General features: G+C 49.0%; 1 protein-coding gene and 1 long non-coding RNA gene across 4 annotated transcripts in view; one reads left to right on the top strand and one right to left on the bottom strand.

Annotated features, from left to right (window-relative positions):
- Window positions 1-19,309, top strand: part of Wipi1 (WD repeat domain, phosphoinositide interacting 1) — a 37,869-nt gene that overhangs the window by 15,234 nt on the left and 3,326 nt on the right. The window contains exons 5-12 of the mRNA NM_145940.2: window positions 10,964-11,061; window positions 11,989-12,081; window positions 12,959-13,029; window positions 13,677-13,784; window positions 16,365-16,529; window positions 17,758-17,865; window positions 18,463-18,581; window positions 18,999-19,099. Of these exons, the coding sequence (NP_666052.1) occupies window positions 10,964-11,061; window positions 11,989-12,081; window positions 12,959-13,029; window positions 13,677-13,784; window positions 16,365-16,529; window positions 17,758-17,865; window positions 18,463-18,581; window positions 18,999-19,099 (863 nt within the window). The remainder of the gene's footprint in view (window positions 1-10,963; window positions 11,062-11,988; window positions 12,082-12,958; window positions 13,030-13,676; window positions 13,785-16,364; window positions 16,530-17,757; window positions 17,866-18,462; window positions 18,582-18,998; window positions 19,100-19,309) is intronic.
- On the bottom strand, window positions 217-17,760 carry Gm39442. 3 transcript variants are annotated; one of them, XR_001780352.2, is made up of 4 exons: window positions 17,128-17,760; window positions 15,486-15,571; window positions 6,038-6,139; window positions 217-702 (listed from the first exon to the last, which is right to left on the bottom strand). It is a non-coding gene; the product is annotated as a predicted gene, 39442 (long non-coding RNA). The 3 variants fall into 3 exon arrangements; XR_003949609.1 differs by lacking the exon at window positions 217-702 and having other exon boundaries at window positions 5,684-6,139; XR_003949608.1 differs by lacking the exons at window positions 217-702; window positions 6,038-6,139 and adding an exon at window positions 13,024-13,940.

The raw sequence follows: 19,309 nt of genomic DNA, 5'->3' as shown, positions 1-19,309 counted from the left end.
TTTACTCTAAGTTTCCCAATTCCTTGACTTTTGATGAAATTTCACGGTCTTTGTGGCCCCACACAAGTGGGTTTGTGAGCCTCGGTTTCCTTGTTGGTAATAAACGTAATGAGATAACAGCCTACACTGAGAATTAAACCAGGTGAGGTCTGTGAAGGTGATGGGCATGGGGCTTGCTGCTAATTGCCAATCCTCTTACCCCCCCCCACCCCCACCCCACCCGTTTCCTTTCCCTCCCTTCTTGATGATGTAAATGCCTTGATGATGTAAATTCCCTTTGCTGTTGACATCAGGGCTGTGTGGTCCGAGGATCTCAGGATCTCGCATATGCTTGTACATTCGCTAGCACCAGGCCGCTCCTGTCCCCTCTCAGCTCCTGAGGCTGGAGCTGGAGAATAGACGTCTCAGTGGTTAGAACTCACTCTCCTTCCAGGGGACCCGTGTTTAGTTCCCAGGACCCACGTGACGGCGCACAGCCCTCCATAACTCTAGTTCAGAATATCCGGTGCCTTCCTCTGACACATGCAGTACACGCACATGCAGGCAAAATGCTCATCCGTGTGAAAACAAATAAGGGAAAAGACGTTTTCAAAAAGACGTTAAGGCCGTCAGAAAGTTCCGAGAGAGGCCGGGAATGGTGGTGGTGGTACAGTGTTTGGCTGGCTATCCCAAACACTTACAGTGTGTGTTCCATCCCCAGCACTGAAAAAAAAAAGCATAAAGTCCACGAGTTAATGGCTTTGAAGCACATTTCACCAGGGAGGGATTCAGTGAGCATTTTAGCATTTTAGGAATGAAGGGTTGAACCAATCTAGGAGAACAGTTACCATAAAGCTTCTAGGTGCCCAGGGCCAGTAGGCCCCAACAAGGACAGACAAACCCTCTGCTTACCAGGAACACAACCCCAGCTGATGTGGGCCAGTCGAAAGCAGAGGCCCTACCAGCAGGGCCTGAAGGGGTGAAGCGCCCTCGCTATAACAACGCAAAGAAGCTGTGTGTTTGTGGTGGGTATAAGAAATGCCCGAATCTGGGCAGAGGCCTGAGGAGAGGGCCTGAGGAAGGACGATCGGGCACACGGAAGCTATGCTCCACCTTGGCTCTCATTTCTCTAAAGAGAGCAGCATACTTGGGGTGCAGCCAACCCATCTCCTGCCTCACACTCTGTCTTGGCTGTTGTGGCTGCAGGTCAGAGCAGCTTCAGTGTGGAAGCCCAGCCCACCGTTGGAAAAGGGAAACAATTCTTACTGTTAATTTTAATCCAATGTGCAGACATGTGTCCCGTAATAACCAAATGAGTGCCAAGAACCGTGACCTTTGTTGGCTTTGTGACTGGGAACCTCACAGTCACCTTGTGCAAACCTAGACGATGTAGCCTAGAAAACTCAGGCTGGAAGGTGAAAACTGTTGTGTATGTAGTCTATCCTTGGCTGGAATGTTGGCTTGCAATGTGTGACTATGGTCATTTCTCTGCAGCCCAGAAAACTCACTGGTTGCTTAAGTTTAGCAGTGAGGTTAAAAAAAAAATGAGAGAATAAATTAAAAGCAGGTTATTTGTGCTCTTGATGAAAGGGATTAAGTCTTGTTTGTTGAGACAGGATCTTACTATAGCCCAGGCTAGCCTCAGACTCTTGATCCTCCTGCCTCTGCCTCCTGAATACTGAGATCACAGTGAACAGCCCAACCTCTGCCAAAACGGAATCACTTTTATCTCAAGAAAAGTTAGACACAGGAGTGGTGACACACACCCATAATTGCAGCTCTCAGGAGGCTGAAGCAGGAGGGTTACTGTGAACTGAGGCCAGCCTGGGCTACATAGTGAGTTCCAGGATAGATAGAGCTACACAGTTGAGACCCTGCTTCCTGTCCCTGCTGGAAAACATGAGAAATATAAAAGATAAGCATTGCAACAGGATTCATGGACATGTTGATCTAAAAGATGGGGGCAAGCTAACCACAGCCCATCCATTTAGACACCTAATGTCCTTTTAGACCAATAGCCCCAAATAGTCTCAAACCCAAAACACACAGCTGCCACCGTTGCTTCCTCCGAACTGCCTTTCATGGCAGTGAACTGGGGTGATGGTTTCAGACTTGTGAGAACTGACAGACATCACGTGTAAATAAGCCAAGGTCCTTTCTGTGCATGTCTGATCAGCCAGCCTAACTCTCTAGTCCCCTTCATCCCAGACGGCAGCCCCTCTCAGGACAAGTATCAGCGGCCTCTGTACTGGGAAGAGCATGCATGACTCACTGGGTGCCCAGAGCCTTCCTGCATGCACGCTTTGTCGTTTTCTATGGAAACACTGGCTTTATTGCCCAAGCTCTGAGTGTTTCCATCTGGGGCTGGGGGTCAGAAGGACTGTAAGGAATTCCCTGCTACTTTGCTGCTCGGTGTCTAAGGTGACTGTAAATTTCCTTCCTTCTCTCTGTGTGTGTCATGCCTGTTCCCTTGTGTCTAAGATGACAGGCTGTTTCCTTTAAAGAGTTTGGCCAGACCTGGCTGAGAGTTAATTTCCTGCCAGCCAGCAGTCTGTGCCCTGAGCAGGAAAGAGTGGAAATCTCCATGAAAACCCCTACCAGTGGTAGAGCAGCTGGATGTGGTGGATGGCACAGATTGGCCACCTCAGACAGACAGACTGACCACCTCAAACAGACAGACTGACCACTCAGACAGACTGACTGACCACTTCAGACAGACAGGGAATATTCAGGATCACACATCCCTGTGCTCATCCAAGAGAGCCCAGGATCGTTGGCCAGCACATTGCCTTTCTGCAGATGGAAACATTTGGAATGTAAACAATCTCCAACCAGGGCAGCAAAAAGTGCTTGCAGTACATGGGATAATCCTCTCTTTTCTCTTGTCTTTTCTTTCTTTTCTTTTCTTCTAAGTCTTTTTAAAAACTATTTATTTATTTATTTATTTAATGTATATGAGTACACTGTAGCTGTACAGATGGTTGTGAGCCATCACATGGTTGCTGGGAATTGAACTCACGACCTCTGCTCGATCAGTCCCTGCTCACTCCAGCCCAAAGATTTATTTATTACTATATGTAAGTACACTGTAGCTGTCTTTAGACACACCAGAAGAGGGAGTCAGATCTCATTATGGATGGTTGTGAGCCACCATGTGGTTGCTGGGATTGGAACTCAAGACCTTCGGAGGAGCAGTCAGTGTTCTTAACCACTGAGCCATCTCTCCAGCCCTCTTCTGAGTCTTTTGAGATAAAGTCTTATTCTCCCAGGCTGACTTCAAACTTGCAGTTCTCCTGCCTCAGTCTCCTGAGTGTTGGTCTGACAGGCAGGCACCGCCACACCGCACCACACCATACCACACTCAGTGGGTTTCTTGACTTTCTATCTCTGGAAATTGGAAATTGTGTTGAGTAAATGGTGGTGGGGCTGGAGTCCAGGGCCTTGCACAGCTCCACACACTGTATCAGTGAGCTGCAGCCTCTAGTCCTGGAGAGTGTCCTCACAGGCATTAACTACGCTTTACGAAGCACTTCCTGCCTAAAGTTAGGCATGTGACGGAGAAGGATGGAGGGGCTGCCTTACGATTCCGGTCATGTGATGCTTGAGTTAATAATGGGCCCTTCTTCTCCAGATGGGGGGGAATTCTAGGCAAACAATCGCAGCAAAATAACAGCTATTTACAAAAATATGCGTCAAGTCTAAATAAAACAAGGCCAGAAGCCACATTAAAACCCCATGCCTGGGCCAGTGAGATGGCTCAGCAGGTAAAGCCACTTGGCCCTAAGCCTGAGGACGTGAGCTAGCTGGACCTCTGGGGCCCCACAAAAGAGAGGGAGAACTGGTTCCCACGTGTCTTCTGACCTCTACATGCATATCTTGGCACATGCGTGTCTCCCCAGCATACCCCCCAATAAATAAATATAAAAAAACTTTTAAACCTCATGCCTACATAGAAAAATGGTCAAATGCTGAAAGGAGAGAAAACCCGAGTTTCAAATCTGGCTGCCTTTTTATTTTTATTTTCCTTTCCCCCTTCTCTGTGTTTTCTGGGCTTTGCCACCAGCACTTTTATACTAGAAAATAATATCAAAGAAAGAGCCCACTTTGATTTTAAAAATGACTGTATGTAGCACCAGCGACAGAAACAGAAAGCTGTCATGGCTGCACCTGGAGCAATTTCCAGAAGTCAGAAAAGAGATCCATGCTGCTAGTTGGAACTGTTCTGAGACTTGGATGGCAGTGTGGGGGAGGGTACTCGGGGATGGGATGGGATGGGATGGGATGGGATGGGATGGGATGGGATGGGATGGGATGGGATGGACAACCGAAGGAACTTGAGTTAAGCATCGCTGGGCACTTCATTAAGTCTGCACAGGTCTGTTCAGAATCTCTCTCTCTCTCTGAAGTCACGTGGGGTGTCAGAGTGCCAGCCCAGAAGCAAAGCTGTCTAGTAAGGGGTTGAATGTCACAGGACACCTGTCTTTACCAATATCCTTTGTTCCTTTCTTGTTAGAGAAACCACATCTAATGCTACACAGGGTGTGACAGAAAAATTCAAAGTTAAGCTTAAAGCCTTTCTTCCTCTCTGGGATAGTTATATCCTGACCTAAACTCCCAAAAGACGATTACAGGTGTTTGGCCAAAGACTCCTGGCTCCCTCAGCCACAAGGATGCTCTCCGTAGTTTAAAAAGCAGGGAGGTAGAAAAGCAAAGGCCTGGTCCCTTAGGGAACTCCATCCGTCATGGGAGCCCTTCACTTCCAAAAGAGCCAAGCAGTACAGGGCAGGAGCCTGTTGGGGAACTATATCCTTAGCCTGTTCCCGTCATCCAAAATGCCCTGAACTTCTGTACTTTCCCGAAAGGGAGGCAGAAAAGAGAGAGAGAGAGAGAGAGAGAGAGAGAGAGAGAGAGCGAGACATGGGCTGGTGAGATGGCTCAGCGGGTAAGAGCACTGACTGCTCTTCCAAAGGTCCCGAGTTCAAATCTCAGCAACCACATGGTAGCTCACAACCACCAGTAATGAGATCTGACGCCCTCTTCTGGTGTGTCAGCTACAGTGTACTTATGTATAATAATAAATAAATCATTTAAAAAATGAGAGAGAGAGAGAGGTGGGGGAGGGTAAGATGGGTAATCGAAAATGACTGGGCACAGCACTCAGGAGGCAGAGGCAGGCAGATCTCAGAGTTTGAGACCAGATGGTCTATGGAGTGAGTTTCAGGACAGCCAGGGCTATACAGAGAAACCCTGTCTCAAAAAAAACAAAAGGCAGCAGTGAGATGGACATATTAGAATGTTCATGTTTACAGGAGATGGTCATAATTGCTGTATAAGTTAACACACACTAATCAAAGTTAATTCTACCCACCCCAAAGCTGTGTTGATATATAATGCATATATCATAGAATCCACTCATTTAAAGTGAACCGTCTGTGGCTGGAGAGATGGCTCAGCAGTTAAAACCTCTTGCTGTTCTTCCAAAGGACCCCCAGTGTGTGGTTCCTAATCCCCATTTCAGGGTGACTTAACTACTGCTCATAACCCCGGCTCCAGGGAATCCCATCCCTTGGCTGGCTCCCTGGGGCACCTGTGCACACATGGCACACACATGCGCACACACACACACACACACACACACACACACACACACACACAAACTCATATATAAAAATAAAAAGATAAATGAAGTACATAATAGGCTTTGCTGTATGTACAGAAAGGTATAGCCATTGTTGTGATTTTATTTGCACACACATGTGGAGGTCCTTGTGTGTATTCTATTACACTTGTTTGCACACATTCGGAAGTCAGAGGACGACTTCCACGAGTCACCTCTCCCCTTCCATCATGTGGCTCCTGGGATCTAACTCAGGTAGTCAGGCTTGGCAGCAAGCGCCTTTACCCACGGAGCTGTCTCATCAGACCCACGTTTAATTTTAGAACATTTTCAGCACCCATCCCCCAAGGCATCCTACGCCTCTCAGCTGCTGCCTCATATTCCCCTAGCTGTGGGTAAGGCCCAGCCTCCTCCTGTCACTAAACATTGTCCTGCACTGACCATTTCATGTGGTCCCTCAGGACTGCCTTCTACTTGCTGTCTCCAGGGCTCATCTCCATCACTTCACGTTTGGCTTCAGACCTTCTTATTGGCAAAACCATCCTGTTGGAAGGACATGGTATACCCCCATTAGTTGGTTCACATGAATTGTTTCCACCTTGTAAAAAATAGAAGAGAATATCTTTGTTTTCATTCTTTGGCGTTTTCGTCTCCCAATCCTTGCTTCAGGTTTTTTTTTTTTTTGGGGGTGGGGTAACCTACTGAGTCCATTGGTGCTACCCTATGGGAATGTTGGCTGATGCTGTTGGCTTGATCTTACATGAGTCTCGTGCAGGACTGTGATGAGTTCGTGAGTACTATTGTCATGTCACGTCCAGCAGACAGCATTTTATAGCGCTCCTCTCCCTCCTTACGATCTTTCTACCCCTTCTTCTGTCCTGTTCTGTGAGCCTTGGGGTAGAGGACGGTTCTCACAGCTGCCCCAGTTTGGACTGAGTACTCAGTGATCACTTAGTCTCAGTACTTTGCTCACTTCCGGGTCCGCCCTGCCTGGTGATCAGGCCGAGGATGACGGCAGCGCTGATCTATATGTACCAGCATAAATATTTAGGAGGCAGTTTGACCACACATCCCTAGGCAAGACCACAGGAGAACGTTCCTTCTAGAGCCTGTGACCTCCAAAGCTCTGGATTTTTGATCAGCTTTTCAGTCTCAGGCATAAATCCTCTCTTGTAGCGTAGGTCTCAGATTCTATTCAAAAGCTGCCGGCTGTCTCCATAACCTTTGCACCGCCATTGCCACAGTAGGTCATTCTTGTCTCTTAGGTTGGTATTGTAACATGCAGGGTTGCCCACTGGGCTATACGACTGATGGCCTTTCTCCTCTGGTGGCCTGCATGGAGGAAGTTTCCAGGACAGTTCAAGCCTGATTTCCTTGTATCCCGGTACGTTAAACATCAGTACTATTATCTTACCATGTAGTTACGTCAAGCAACCAAACGCCTGTGTTTGGGGGGTACTTCAGGGTTCTCGCTGACCAATGACTTATAGAGAGCTGTCTTATGTCTGAGATAGAGATGTTCATTTAATAACCCATATCTTCTTGGGAAAGCATCTTCCACCTAGAGGGTGGCTACATTCAAACTCCCCCTTTTAAAAAAGGAAATGTTCTAAATTAGTTTACCAAGCTGTGGGTTTCCATCCATCCTTAGTTTTGGTTCAACTACCCCCGCCACTCCCATCCTCTGTATTTTCAGCTTTTGGTGCTAATGGATATTGTTAAGTGCACCCATTCATATGTAAGAGTTTTGTGTTGGCATTGCTGTCATTTCTCTCTGGTGTGCACGTGAGAGTAGAATTTCCAGGTCATGTGATAACTGTGATTAACTTCTGAGACCTCCCAGGTTGCTCTCTAACACACTGCCCCAGTTCACACCCCTGTACACAGCATCCAGTGTTTCCATCTCCTCACCTGCATTTATTAGCTTCCTCAAAAAAATTTTTTTACGTGAATGGGTGTTTTGCCTGCATGGGAATCTGTGCACCATGTGTGCCTGATGCCAGTGGGGGCCAGAAGAAGGCACCAGATTCCCCCAGAACAGAAGTTAGAGACAGCTCTGAGCTGCCACGTGGGTGCTGGGAATCAAACCTGGGTCCTCGAGAAGAGCAGCCAGTGCTCTTAACTACTGAGCCATCTCTCCATCTCTAGCTGCCCTTTGAAATTGGAGTTATTCCTAGTAATTATGAAGTGATTACTCATCTCAGGGTGTGTGTGTGTGTGTGTGTGTGTGTGTGTGTGTGTGTGTGTGTGTGTGTGTGTAAAGCTAGGTGTTCGTTTGTTTGACATGGATCTTAGGCTCTGAATCTAGGCCCTCTAGCTTATAAAGGAAGCATTCTACCCCGCCCCATTCACTATGCTTTTTTTCTTCTTTCCCCACGTGGTTGTTAGCACTTCCCTGCAAGATCACAAGCATTCGGTTCGGTCAACACAAGTTCCTCTGTACTCTGCATCTCAATCTGTCCCCTGCCACTGTCCCACCTGACACCCACCCAAACCCACGCAATCTCATTCTCTCTTCCATGTCTCGGGGCCAGAGTACCTCTGTCCACCCCCACACCCCCAGCTGCCCTTGAAATTACATCTGGAGCCCTCACAGAGTCGGGAGCCAAGGCTCAGAGAGCAGCGGGGAAGGTGGCCTCTCATGGTGCCAAAGGCCCCCGAGTGACTTTGACCAGGTAGGGGCTCGCAGCTGTGCTGGCACCTGCAGTTAAGGGCAGCCAGCCAGCCTCCTCGTGGAGTTCTGTGCAGCAAGAGATAAGCGCAGACAGAGGCCTGGCTGTATACTCAGAGGCCAGAGCAGGAAGCAGGACCTAGTTTCAAGTCATAACTGGTTTTGTACCCCCCCCCCGCCGTCTCCTCCCCTTCAGGATAAGTAAGGAGCCTTTTAGCCTGGGTCTAGCATTTTACAAATGCTTTTTATAAGAACCCACTGAATACACCAGTTTACAACAAAGCTAGCCAGCATTATTGTTTTTATTATTATCTAAGAAGATATCTCTCATATGATCTTCTTGAAGATCGTTTTCCGGTTAAGCTTTGGCTCTGGAGTTCCTACCGTGTATGACCACTAACCTCAGTCACTGGGGTGAGAAATCTCCCCTCAGTGCTGCAGGGACACTGTCCCCACCCCACCCCATTATCCTTATAATAAAAATGGCTCCTGTCACCTCCAGAGTTTCCTTGGCTTCCTTTACTTCCAAAAGATATCGAGGCATCTTACATCCAACATGTTCCGATGCAAGTTTTCTCTCAAAGGCCAGGCTTGCCGCCTCAACCAAAGTGCAGACCTCCAGTGACTTCCACTCCGAGGAGGCTCCGCCCTCCCTTATCAGCGTGGATGATGAGATAGAAAACGTTTGCCTTTCCGGTAGTTGAACGTGAAGTTCCTAGCTAACTGTATTTAATCGTACTCAGGAAAAGCTAAAGCACGCTGACCTTTCCCACTGGGAAGTCCTGTTCGGTTAGGAGTGAACTCTCACAGGGCTCCAGAGGGTAATGGGATTGGAAGAGAGCGAACCTCTGATTGAGAGCCTTGGGCTGAAAACTGTGAAAGAGAATATTCTTTGTATCCCGAGGTCTGAGTGCTCAGCAGTGGAGGGGTCACTGCCAGTGTTAAGTCGAGAGGTCTCCTGAAGGTTTTCTCGATTCAAATCCTTTGTTCAGAACGGGATTTCTTAAACTCCTCCCCCCCAACAGCCCCTTCTCAGTTCAAGAATTTTTTTTAAATGGCTCTGAGCATATATGCAGACAAAATAGATATATATATATATATCAAACACTGGCTGATAATAGATCATAAATTTGTTTTAAAATAATTCTTGGGTATAATCTCACCATTTCCTGAAGACAGTAAAGTTTCCATACTGATGACACAGAAAGCTTGCTTCTTTTCACATGAGCAATCTAATCTCAGCTGAACATATGATTCTGTGTTTTTTTTATTTTATAGTTGGTAGTGCCAAAAGCATTACTTCAAACACCAGGAAGTATATTTAGGAGCATTGCGTGAGTTGTGTTCAAATCCCAAGCCAAGGTTCGTTTAACTTTCTGTTTTGTTTGGTTTTTGTTTTTCAAGATAGGGTTTCCCTGTGTGGCCCTGGCTGTCACTGTGTAGACCAGGCTGGCCTCAAGCTCAGAGATCCTGTGTCTGCCTCCCAAGTGCTGGGACTAAAAGTGTATGTGCAACACCACCGCCTTGGTTCACTTAACCATTTTAAAATGAAATTCAAATCAGCAACTCAGAGAGCAATTTTTATGACTTTAATATATTTTTATTAGATATTTTCTTCATTTGCATTTCAAATGCCATCCCCTTTCCTAGTTCCCTCTCCAAAACTCCCCTATCCCTTTCCCCTCCCCCTGCTCCTCAACCTACCCATTCCTGCTTCCTGGCCCTGGCATTCCCCTGTACTGGGGCATAGAATCTTCCCAAGACCAAGGGCCGCTCCTTCCATTGATGGCCGACTAGGCCATGCTCTGTTACATATGCATCTAGAGACACGAGCTCTGGGGGGTATTGGTTAGTTCATATTGTTGTTCCTCCTATGGGGTTGCAAACCCCTTCAGCTCCTTGGGTACTTTCTCTAGCTCCTTCATTGGGGACCCTGTGCTCCATCCAATAGATGACTGTGAGCATCCACTTCTGTATTTACCAGGCACTGGCATAGCCTCACAGGAAACAGCTATATCAGGGTCCTGTCAGCAAAATCTTGTTGGCATCTGCAATAGTGCCTGAGTTTGGTGGTTGTTTATGGAATGGATCTCCGGGTGGGGTAGTATCTGGATGTTCCTTCCTTCAGTCTCAGCTCTGAACTTTTCCAACACAAGACAATACCAATTTGATAGTAACATTCCAGGCAGTGTGGGGAAACATTGAATGTCTCAGCTTCCTATTAACTGTTGCTTTTTCTCTAAGGGTAGGGAAGTTTGTGTAGAGTAAAACCCTGCAGCTCTCAGCATATGGTAGCCATGAGTCTGAGCCAAGGTGCTCGGAAGGCTGTGTGTGTTAGCGGTGTGGTAGCACACACAGTATGGTGTGTGCACTTTGTGTGTTCAGAACCAAGGCTGCAGCGAAGAGATGCAAACCAGGCTGGTACTGCAGAAACACCCCAGATCCCGTATGTACCTCACTCCGAATTAATCTTTGCCTGCTGTGCATTCAGAAATGTTTCATGGTTGTCAACTTTTTGTGACTGTGTCCCTATGTGACCCCGGGGTGTGGGTGACAAAAAGAAAGGACTAGAACAAGCTACAGAAATACTCAAGCATGTTCCTCTCCTAGCCAGCAGGTGGCAGTAGAGACACATGGTTTTCAGGTGCCCTTTCCAGCCGTGCTCCTTTGGCCTCATGCTGTGTGTTCTTTGCCAGGTCTCTGTGCCCTGTCTATCAACCATTCCAACTCTTACCTGGCCTATCCTGGAAGCCAGAGTACAGGCGAGATTGTACTCTATGATGGAAACTCCCTGGTAAGTTCACAACGGTCCCTGGTGTACCAGCCTGCCCGCCCTGGCCAGCTGGTAAATAGACTTGATAAGGAGGCCCTGTTGCAGTGGGGTGAGCTGTATGGGGGAGCTCTCTGGCCACAGCAGTTGGGTGAAGGAAAATAAAGGGCATCTCTGTTGAAGCTCTCAGTCAATATTAGTTAACATCGCTGTGAGGCAGGTGCCAAAACAAGGCAGAACACCTGCCCACAGTGAAATCATTGAGACAGCTCACAGTCCATCTGCTTATGCTACCCTCTGCTCCCCGAGGGTTCATAGAGCAGGGCAGGATAACTCTGGAAATCCCCTAAAGAAGCAAGCAGAAAGATCCCCTAAAAGCCTGGCTTTGTGTCAGGCACATAGCTGGTCATCCACCTTCCCAAAGACAGGGTAAGGAACACACACACACACAGAGCTCTGAGAATGTCACAGAAGATGGGATGGAAAGGACAGAAGACCCAGGAGAAAGGGTGGCTCATAATAGAATGCTGCTTTCTGTACATGACACAGATTGTCAGTAACCCTGACATTTGCACTAGATCGGGCATGTCATGGAAGGGCTGGGGCGAGGGGCTTATGAGAACCAGCTCCATGTGGCTGTTAAATTGCTATGGTGGGGATAGGGGAGACATTTTCTTCAGTAGCATAGTTGCCCACTAAGTTGCCATTGCTAAGTTGCCCAAGACCCTGTAAGAAGCCCTCATTAGTTCACCAAAACAGAGCGAGGTCAGGGATCGGGGGGAGGGGGAGGAAGAGGGGTTCCTACTAGCAGAGCTCCATAGGAAACGATTCTCAGCTTAACCACAAGTAGCCCAGTGGTGAGCAGGGAGATAAGGCCGAGAGCAAGGAGACGGGGTAATTCATCTTCACCCTTCACCAGTATTGATCTGCACTTCTCCCCAACACCAACAGAAAACGGTGTGCACCATTGCTGCCCACGAGGGGACGCTGGCCGCTATCACCTTCAACTCCTCGGGCTCCAAGCTAGCAAGCGCGTCTGAAAAAGTAAGTGTATTCTGGCTTCCTCTCCTGCCTGGGCTTGCAGAACCCCTACTGAGGTGCGCAGACTGCAGCTGGAGCAGTAATAGCAACGTAAAGATTGACGGGTCTCTAGACCTGCTCAGAAATGGTTTCAGGGTGAGAGTGTTTGGACCCTGCCTGCAGTAGTCCATCAGTGGGTTTGTCCATATCAAAGGCAGACAGCAACGCAGAAGCAAGACACTTGGCATAAAAACTTGTAGTTTAAGCCGGGTGTGGTGATGCACGCCTTTAACCCCAGCACTTGGGAGGCAGAGGCAGGCAGATTTCTGAGTTCGAGGTCATCCTGGTCTACAGAGTGAGTTCCAGGACAGCCAGGGCTACACAGAGAAACCCTGTCTCGAAAAACAAACAAACAACAACAACAACAACAACAACAAAACCTTGTGGTTTTACTGAGAGACCCATGTGCCTATTGTCCCCAGATAAGGATGCATGTCCCATTGTCCACAGATGTGGAGAGATTGGACTCTGTTGACCAGAATAAACAAAGAAGGTGATCAAGTTACATTTCAAATGCCATGTAAACCAGATATATTTTAATAAGCAGAGATAGAATAGTCTATAAACGCAGAACAGTTTGTGATCACACAAGCACACGCACACACACTGAGAGAGCCTTGAACAAGGCTAGGGAGGGAATTTTACATGGGGTACACAGAGTTCCAAGAATTCATATTTGGCACAGTAAATATACAAATAAAAATGCCCCTGCACCCAAAGCTTTGTGCTCCTCCTCAGAGACAGACGCTCAAAGCCAGCAGAGCAAACTGCCTTGGGAAGGGGCCTCATCTCTGTGTGGAGCATCTGTGCTTAGGAAAAGGCCGTCTGCTTTCTCTCCCAGGGCACTGTCATCCGAGTGTTCTCTGTTCCCGAGGGCCAGAAACTCTATGAGTTTCGTCGAGGAATGAAAAGGTCTGTGTCCAGTGTCTGTCTCATTAAAACCTCCCTGGCAGCTGGCTGGGGAGAGGGCAAGGGCAGGCCCTACAGCCTCCTCCTAGAGGTTAAATGCTTTCCAAGTAATAGACTCAGGGCCCCACGGGGGTGGGGGGCATTGTAAAAACAAGGCAAAGAAGAGGGGGGGGGGCTTAATGCTGAGACTTGAGACCAGAAGTCAGGGTCTTTTGATATGGCCATGGGAGGGAAACCAGCACAGGAGAAAGCAGAGGGCCAGGGAATTACACACCGGACACAATGTCCGATCCCTGCACAAAGGGAAATAGGGGGCACCATCCTATGTGAGCGGTTGGGACCGGTTTTTGGCTGAGAGGTTTGCAGCTGGGTCTGTTCAGAGCACCTTGGAGAGGTCCACAGGCTAAGGAAGCAGGGCTCCCATCCTCTGGCTGGGAGGAAGGGCCAGGCCCTGTGGGTTCTACCTAAGCCCAGGGCTCCCCTTGAATCCCTCCCATGTGGCTTTTTAAACATGAACCACATACTGTTGTGGGTGGGGGTGGGGGGGTTAGAACAGCTTGGCCCTTCGAGACACATTTCCCTCTCAGAACAGTGAGGTGATGCCCCTCCCGGTTCCGGCTTATCGGCCCATGTGGTGTTGTTGTCTCTAGGTATGTGACAATCAGCTCCCTGGTGTTCAGTATGGACTCCCAGTTCCTGTGTGCCTCCAGCAACACGGAGACCGTGCACATCTTCAAGATGGAACACCTGACAGACAGGCAAGTGCGGGGCCAGGCAGAATTCCTACCAGACGGAAGGAGTAGTCCCCGGTTATTCTGCGTGCGTTCGTTGGAGCTTCACTTTTAAGCTGGGCCCGGCTGCTGTGTTGTTGCCAGTGTAGTAGAGTCCGTGCTGGCAGAATGTTTTGGGGCGTCCTGCACAAAAGCACAACATCTAGGTCTGGGATCCTGAGTTTTACCTCTCTGCTCAGCCTGCTTTGAGCTGTGAGACGCTGGGAAGCGTGTTCGGTCTCCATGGCTCACTTTCCCTGCCTATTAAACAGACACATAATTACGTTTGCACCTCGAGCTTCACGGGGGACTCGGTAAGTTTGTTGTTGACGTGAAGCATCTTGTGCCCTGCCTGCCTGGGACCAACACACTTCAGCTGGTGCAGCTGTGGTAACGAGTGGAATGATAGATACCATAACAGCTTTAGCATCCATGTTGCCGCCAGCCATGAGCGCTTAGCAAACGTGTCCCCTCTGTGGGGAATCCTGGCATTCTTTGTTTTAGTAACTTTCTCGTCCCTGTGACCACGGTGCCTTCCTGGGAAAATGTGGGAGAGGAAAGGTTGGCTTTAGCTCACTGTTTCACGGGACTTCCAACCCAGCATGGCGGGGACAGTGCGGCAGGGGTTTAGGGGGGCAGGAGCCCAGTGGTCGCGGTTCTTCCCATCTTTGCAGAGCAGGGAGTAGGCTGGAATAGGGGATTCATATGACCTCCTGAGGTCCACTCCCTCTTGACCTTCTTCCTCCCAGAGGCTATCACAACAGTGCCACCAACTTCAAAACATGAGCCGAGGTGGACTTTTTTTTATTTTAAGTTAAACCTAAGATTTTTATTCTGTACACTTTTCTCAGACTGTGTTTGCTTTCTAGTCTCTGCTTGACAGTCTCCAAATCTTCAGTGGCTGTGGTGGCAGCCCGGGCGGGCCCTAGAAGGCAGCCATCTTTGACAGCCTTTCACTCTCATGGTGCCACAACTGAGCAGTGCACCCACCCCCCTCGTCCGTACTCCTAAGCCCCGCCCCCACTCCAACCCCCACCTCATCCCCCACCAGTCATCATGTTTATGATAGAGCCTCACTGCCCTCTCCCACCCCTGCTGTGTGTGAGTGGCCAACGGTGGCCATGGGCAGAACCTTGAGTTCTCAGTGTGTCTGAGAAGCATTGGTGTGTCTTGGGCAATGTGGCTTCCATTTTTAATCTTAGTTCTGTCTGCTAGGAGAGAATTTTTCAGTGCTGAGGGAACTGCCACACAGTGCCAGCCTGTATGCATCTTCTTGCCACGCAGTGCCAGCCTGTATGCATCTTCTTGCTGGAAATGTTCCTTTGAACATGACACCCCCTCCCCAAACTCCTCCATTCTCTTTTCCCTTGATAATAAAATCTAAGCTTCTCCCTTACCTGCAGGATCCAGGAGCCACCCCCCCACCCCCCATATTCCTCCACCTCAGAGACACCAACTCCCAGACTCCTCCACCTCAGGGACACCAACTCCCAGACCCCTCCACCATAGAGACACTATTTATTATTTAAACTCATGCACACACACACACACACACACACACGCACACACACACATCATTTGCTGGGCTGCCTGCTTTGGCTCCCCTGAGGAAGCCTGCCAGAGGCTTTTAGTGATTGTTCCCACATTCCAATGACAAAACAGAAAACCGTATGTTATGGACTCACCCACCTCTCTCTGCGCTGTGGTCCTATCTGGACCATGTACATAGCTTCTCGTGTTGCTTGGCTTTTTATACATCTGTGCTATGTCCCAACCTTAAATATAAAGTCTTTATGTTATTTCTCTGGAGCACAAAGCTCTAGGACCATCATTACAGATGTGTCTAGAACAAGAACATCAAGTCTCGGACAGGTTAGTCTGAAGGTCACACACAGCTGTATATCAGGATCAGGTCCCACAAGTGAGTGACCTCATAGCAGGTACTCACAAAACACACCTGGTGGCTGGCACCAGTCCCCAGTGTGCTGGCCATGGTATGGGTCACCACGATGCTCACTGTTCATGGACCTCTTTGTCTAACACAGACCCTGAGATGAAGTTCAATGCATTCAGGGACGCTCCCAGATTCCCACCGAGCACCTGAATATTTTCAGTGCTGGGTACCAGGTGGCTCTAAGCCATGTGTCTTGCCTGCAGGCCTGCCTCCTACTGAGCCTGGCTCAGGAAGCCTTCGCAGGGAATCTGTCTGTTCTTCCCTGAACCTGCTTCGGGCTTCTGAGCTGATTTTACAGGGTCCAGATATCTATTCCATCTGAATCTCTTCCCCTGCCTTCTTTTGGAAGTCCAGCGATCGTCAGTAAGCCTCTTTTAATGTAAGAAAGCAGCGGCCCGGGGAAGCTCTTAACGGGGCTACAGCGGTTCTTCTGAAGGACACGCGGGCCCTGGTGTTCTTTAGTTATTACTGGAAGAATATGTCTCTGTAGCCAGAACACTGTGCTCGGGCACAGCCTCTGCCTGGCAAGGTCAGTGCTGGACTGTGGCAATCGCTGGCAAGGTGCCTGTGCCCACAGCCCAGGCCCACCCTTGCCTCTGCATTGCCTCCCCTAGCCGCCCAGAAGAGCCTTCCACCTGGAGCGGCTACATGGGAAAGATGTTCATGGCAGCTACCAACTACCTCCCCGCCCAGGTGTCGGACATGATGAACCAGGACAGGGCTTTCGCCACAGGACGCCTGAACTTCTCTGGGCAGAAGAACATTTGCACCCTGTCCACGTATGTACAGTGCCACCAGACTCACAGGTGTATGTTCCCAGGACACAGAGTCCCTAAATGTATGAGAAAAGAAAAAAAAAAAAAAAAAGATGGAGCTAGGAAGATGGTTCAGTGGTTAGAGCCCTTCCTGCTCATGCAGAGAACCAGAAGTCAGTCAGCACACATGACTGGTGGCTCACTGCTGCCTGTAACTCCAGTTCTGGGGGGATCAGGGTGTCTGATGCCCTCTTCTGGCCTCTGCTGCATGTGGTACACATACAGATAGGCAGACACACATACACACACACATGCACACACACACACACACATACACACACACACACAAACACAGAGGGGGTGGGAAGGGCAAACACAATCTGTCTGCTGGTTTTAATGTGGATTCTCACAGGGTAGCTGGAAGTTGGCATGTGAATACCAACCCTTGGTCCTAATGACAGTGCCTTACAAAACAATCCACTTTTTCGTAAGATGAAATAACGGAGTTCCAGTTCCATAGCCTATGGGGCTGACAGGTTTCTTATATCCATAAGCTTAGGGACATTTATTAAAGAAATGAAACATACACACAGACACACACACGGAACATGGTGGTGCTCACCTGTAATCCCATCACTCAGGAGACCTAGCCAGGGATTTGAAAGTTCAATGCCAGGCCAGAATATGCATCAAGATTCTGTCTCAAAAGATCATAAAAAGAGTCATTTTAGGGACCAGGAAGATGACTCAGACAGTAAAATGATTACCACAGAAGCAAAAGAGACTGGGGCTCAAAAGAGGCAGAGCCTGAGAAATACACATTGGTTGGCCTCTGGCTTCCTTCCACATGCAGGCCACCTGCATACATGTGAACGCACACACATAAGCCTGGCCAGCAAAGACGTTGAGCTGGCTCTGTTCCCGTCCTTTCTCTGTCACCATTGACAGCAGAGTCTCATGTAATATAGAGCCCACATCCCATCTAGGGAGAGACAGCAGGAAGCTGGCAGGAGCCTTTCACAGGTGCTGGTGTCTACTTGCATTAATCTAGTCCCATCCCATTACAAACAAATCCTGGAAATAAATGATCAGGTCTGAATGTAGAGGCAGGGCCAGAAGTCCCAACTCTGGATTACTGGGCAAAGTGATAAACTCTTAAGTTTATGAAAGGCAGAAGTGCTGAAGACAGGGGGATGAAGCTTTGCCGGCTGACTCCAGATCTGTAGCAATCCCTCACTTCTCTCTCTCTCAGGATCCAGAAACTGCCGCGGTTGCTGGTGGCCTCCTCCGACGGACACCTTTACATCTACAACTTGGACCCACAGGATGGAGGAGAATGTGTCCTAATCAAAACCCACAGGTGAAGACTCTAATTGTCTAACCGCTGTTCGGGGACAGGTGTGCAGCGCTGTCTCTGCTCCAATGTTCTTGCTGCTGTTGCTACCTCCTCGAAGTCCCTGTGCCATGCCCCCAGCAGGTTTTTGTTTAGTTCCAATGTTTCCTTTAGGACAGCACCTAGGCAGATGGCATAATACCCCAAGTGGGATGTCCCCCTGCTCAGTCTGGCTGCCTAGCACAGCCCTTACGAGCACAGTGGTTAGTCAGAAAGAGTTCACAGAATCCGATTTAAAAGCCTCTAAAATTATGTGAAGTATGTACCATATCATGGCCTCATTAGCATGTCGTTAGCATGACCTTATTAGCATGTCATTAACATGACCTCATTAGCGTGTCTTAGCCTTCTTGCCTCAATATACCAGAGGAGCAGAGGGCTGTAAGCAGTGTTGAAGGTGTCTGGCTGACCCACTTGGGTACATGCTGATCATATAGTGTACTGGTGGGTCTGTAATTTACTCTCAAACAGCAGAGCGTGAGCCTCCTCCATCTTCTCCCATGAAGGTGTTCTGGGGATGTCCTGAATTCTTCTCTTCTTCCTCTCCCTAATTGCTGCATGTAGCTTGCTTAGCTCAGGAACAACAGAAGAGAACAAAGAAAATGACCTCAGACCTTCCTTACCTCCATCTTATGCTGCAACTGTAGCAAGGCCCAGCACGTCTGCAGCCTCCACGGTGCCAGGTGAGCTTTGGTGAGCCCTCAACCTCCAGGCCCAATACAGGAGGATATAGCCCAAATCCATCCATCCATCCATCCTGCCTGCCTGCCTGCCTGCCTGCCTGCCTGTTCACAGGGTCTCACTGTGTAGACCAGGTTGGCCTCAAACTCACAAAGATCCACCTGCCTCTCCTCCCTGTGCTGGAACTAAAGGCACGAAATAAACAAATAGCCAACGACTCTTTAACTTATTGAAGCATTCTGACAGGAGGTGGCTGAGACCCGTCTGTCTCTCAGGGCTCGGGGGCTTGGATTGGGGGAATTTAGACTCGCTTCTATCTGGGAGGCAAAGGTGCAGCCATTCTCCCATGCTCTCAGGTCTTGCCCTTCCAGCACCTGTCATGGAGGGCTTCCTGATTCATTTCTCACTCCCACCTCCAGGATACTCTGAGGACGGCGGGGCGCTCCGAGGGGAAGTTATTCCGGAACACGAGTTTGCGACGGGACCAGTGTGTCTAGACGACGAGAATGAGTTTCCCCCTGTGAGCATTCGGAACCCTTAACAGAGTTACTCCATCTGTATGCCTGGAAGGAAGCCTTGCCTCCCAGAAGAGGCCAAGTGTCTGCCCCGCGCTCTAACTCCTAACTGCTAATCTGCTTTACAACCAGAGCCCCCCCACCCCCCCGGGGCACCCACTTTGTGGTTTCAGATCCTGCAGGCTAGCCTATCGGTGTGGTGCTTCAGGCCTGTC

This window comes from Mus musculus, chromosome 11 (genome assembly GCF_000001635.26).
Source record: "Mus musculus strain C57BL/6J chromosome 11, GRCm38.p6 C57BL/6J".
In the NCBI taxonomy this organism is placed as follows: domain Eukaryota; kingdom Metazoa; phylum Chordata; class Mammalia; order Rodentia; family Muridae; genus Mus; species Mus musculus.
Note: the sequence above shows the minus strand (reverse complement) of the source record. Positions and strands in the feature narration are given on the sequence as shown.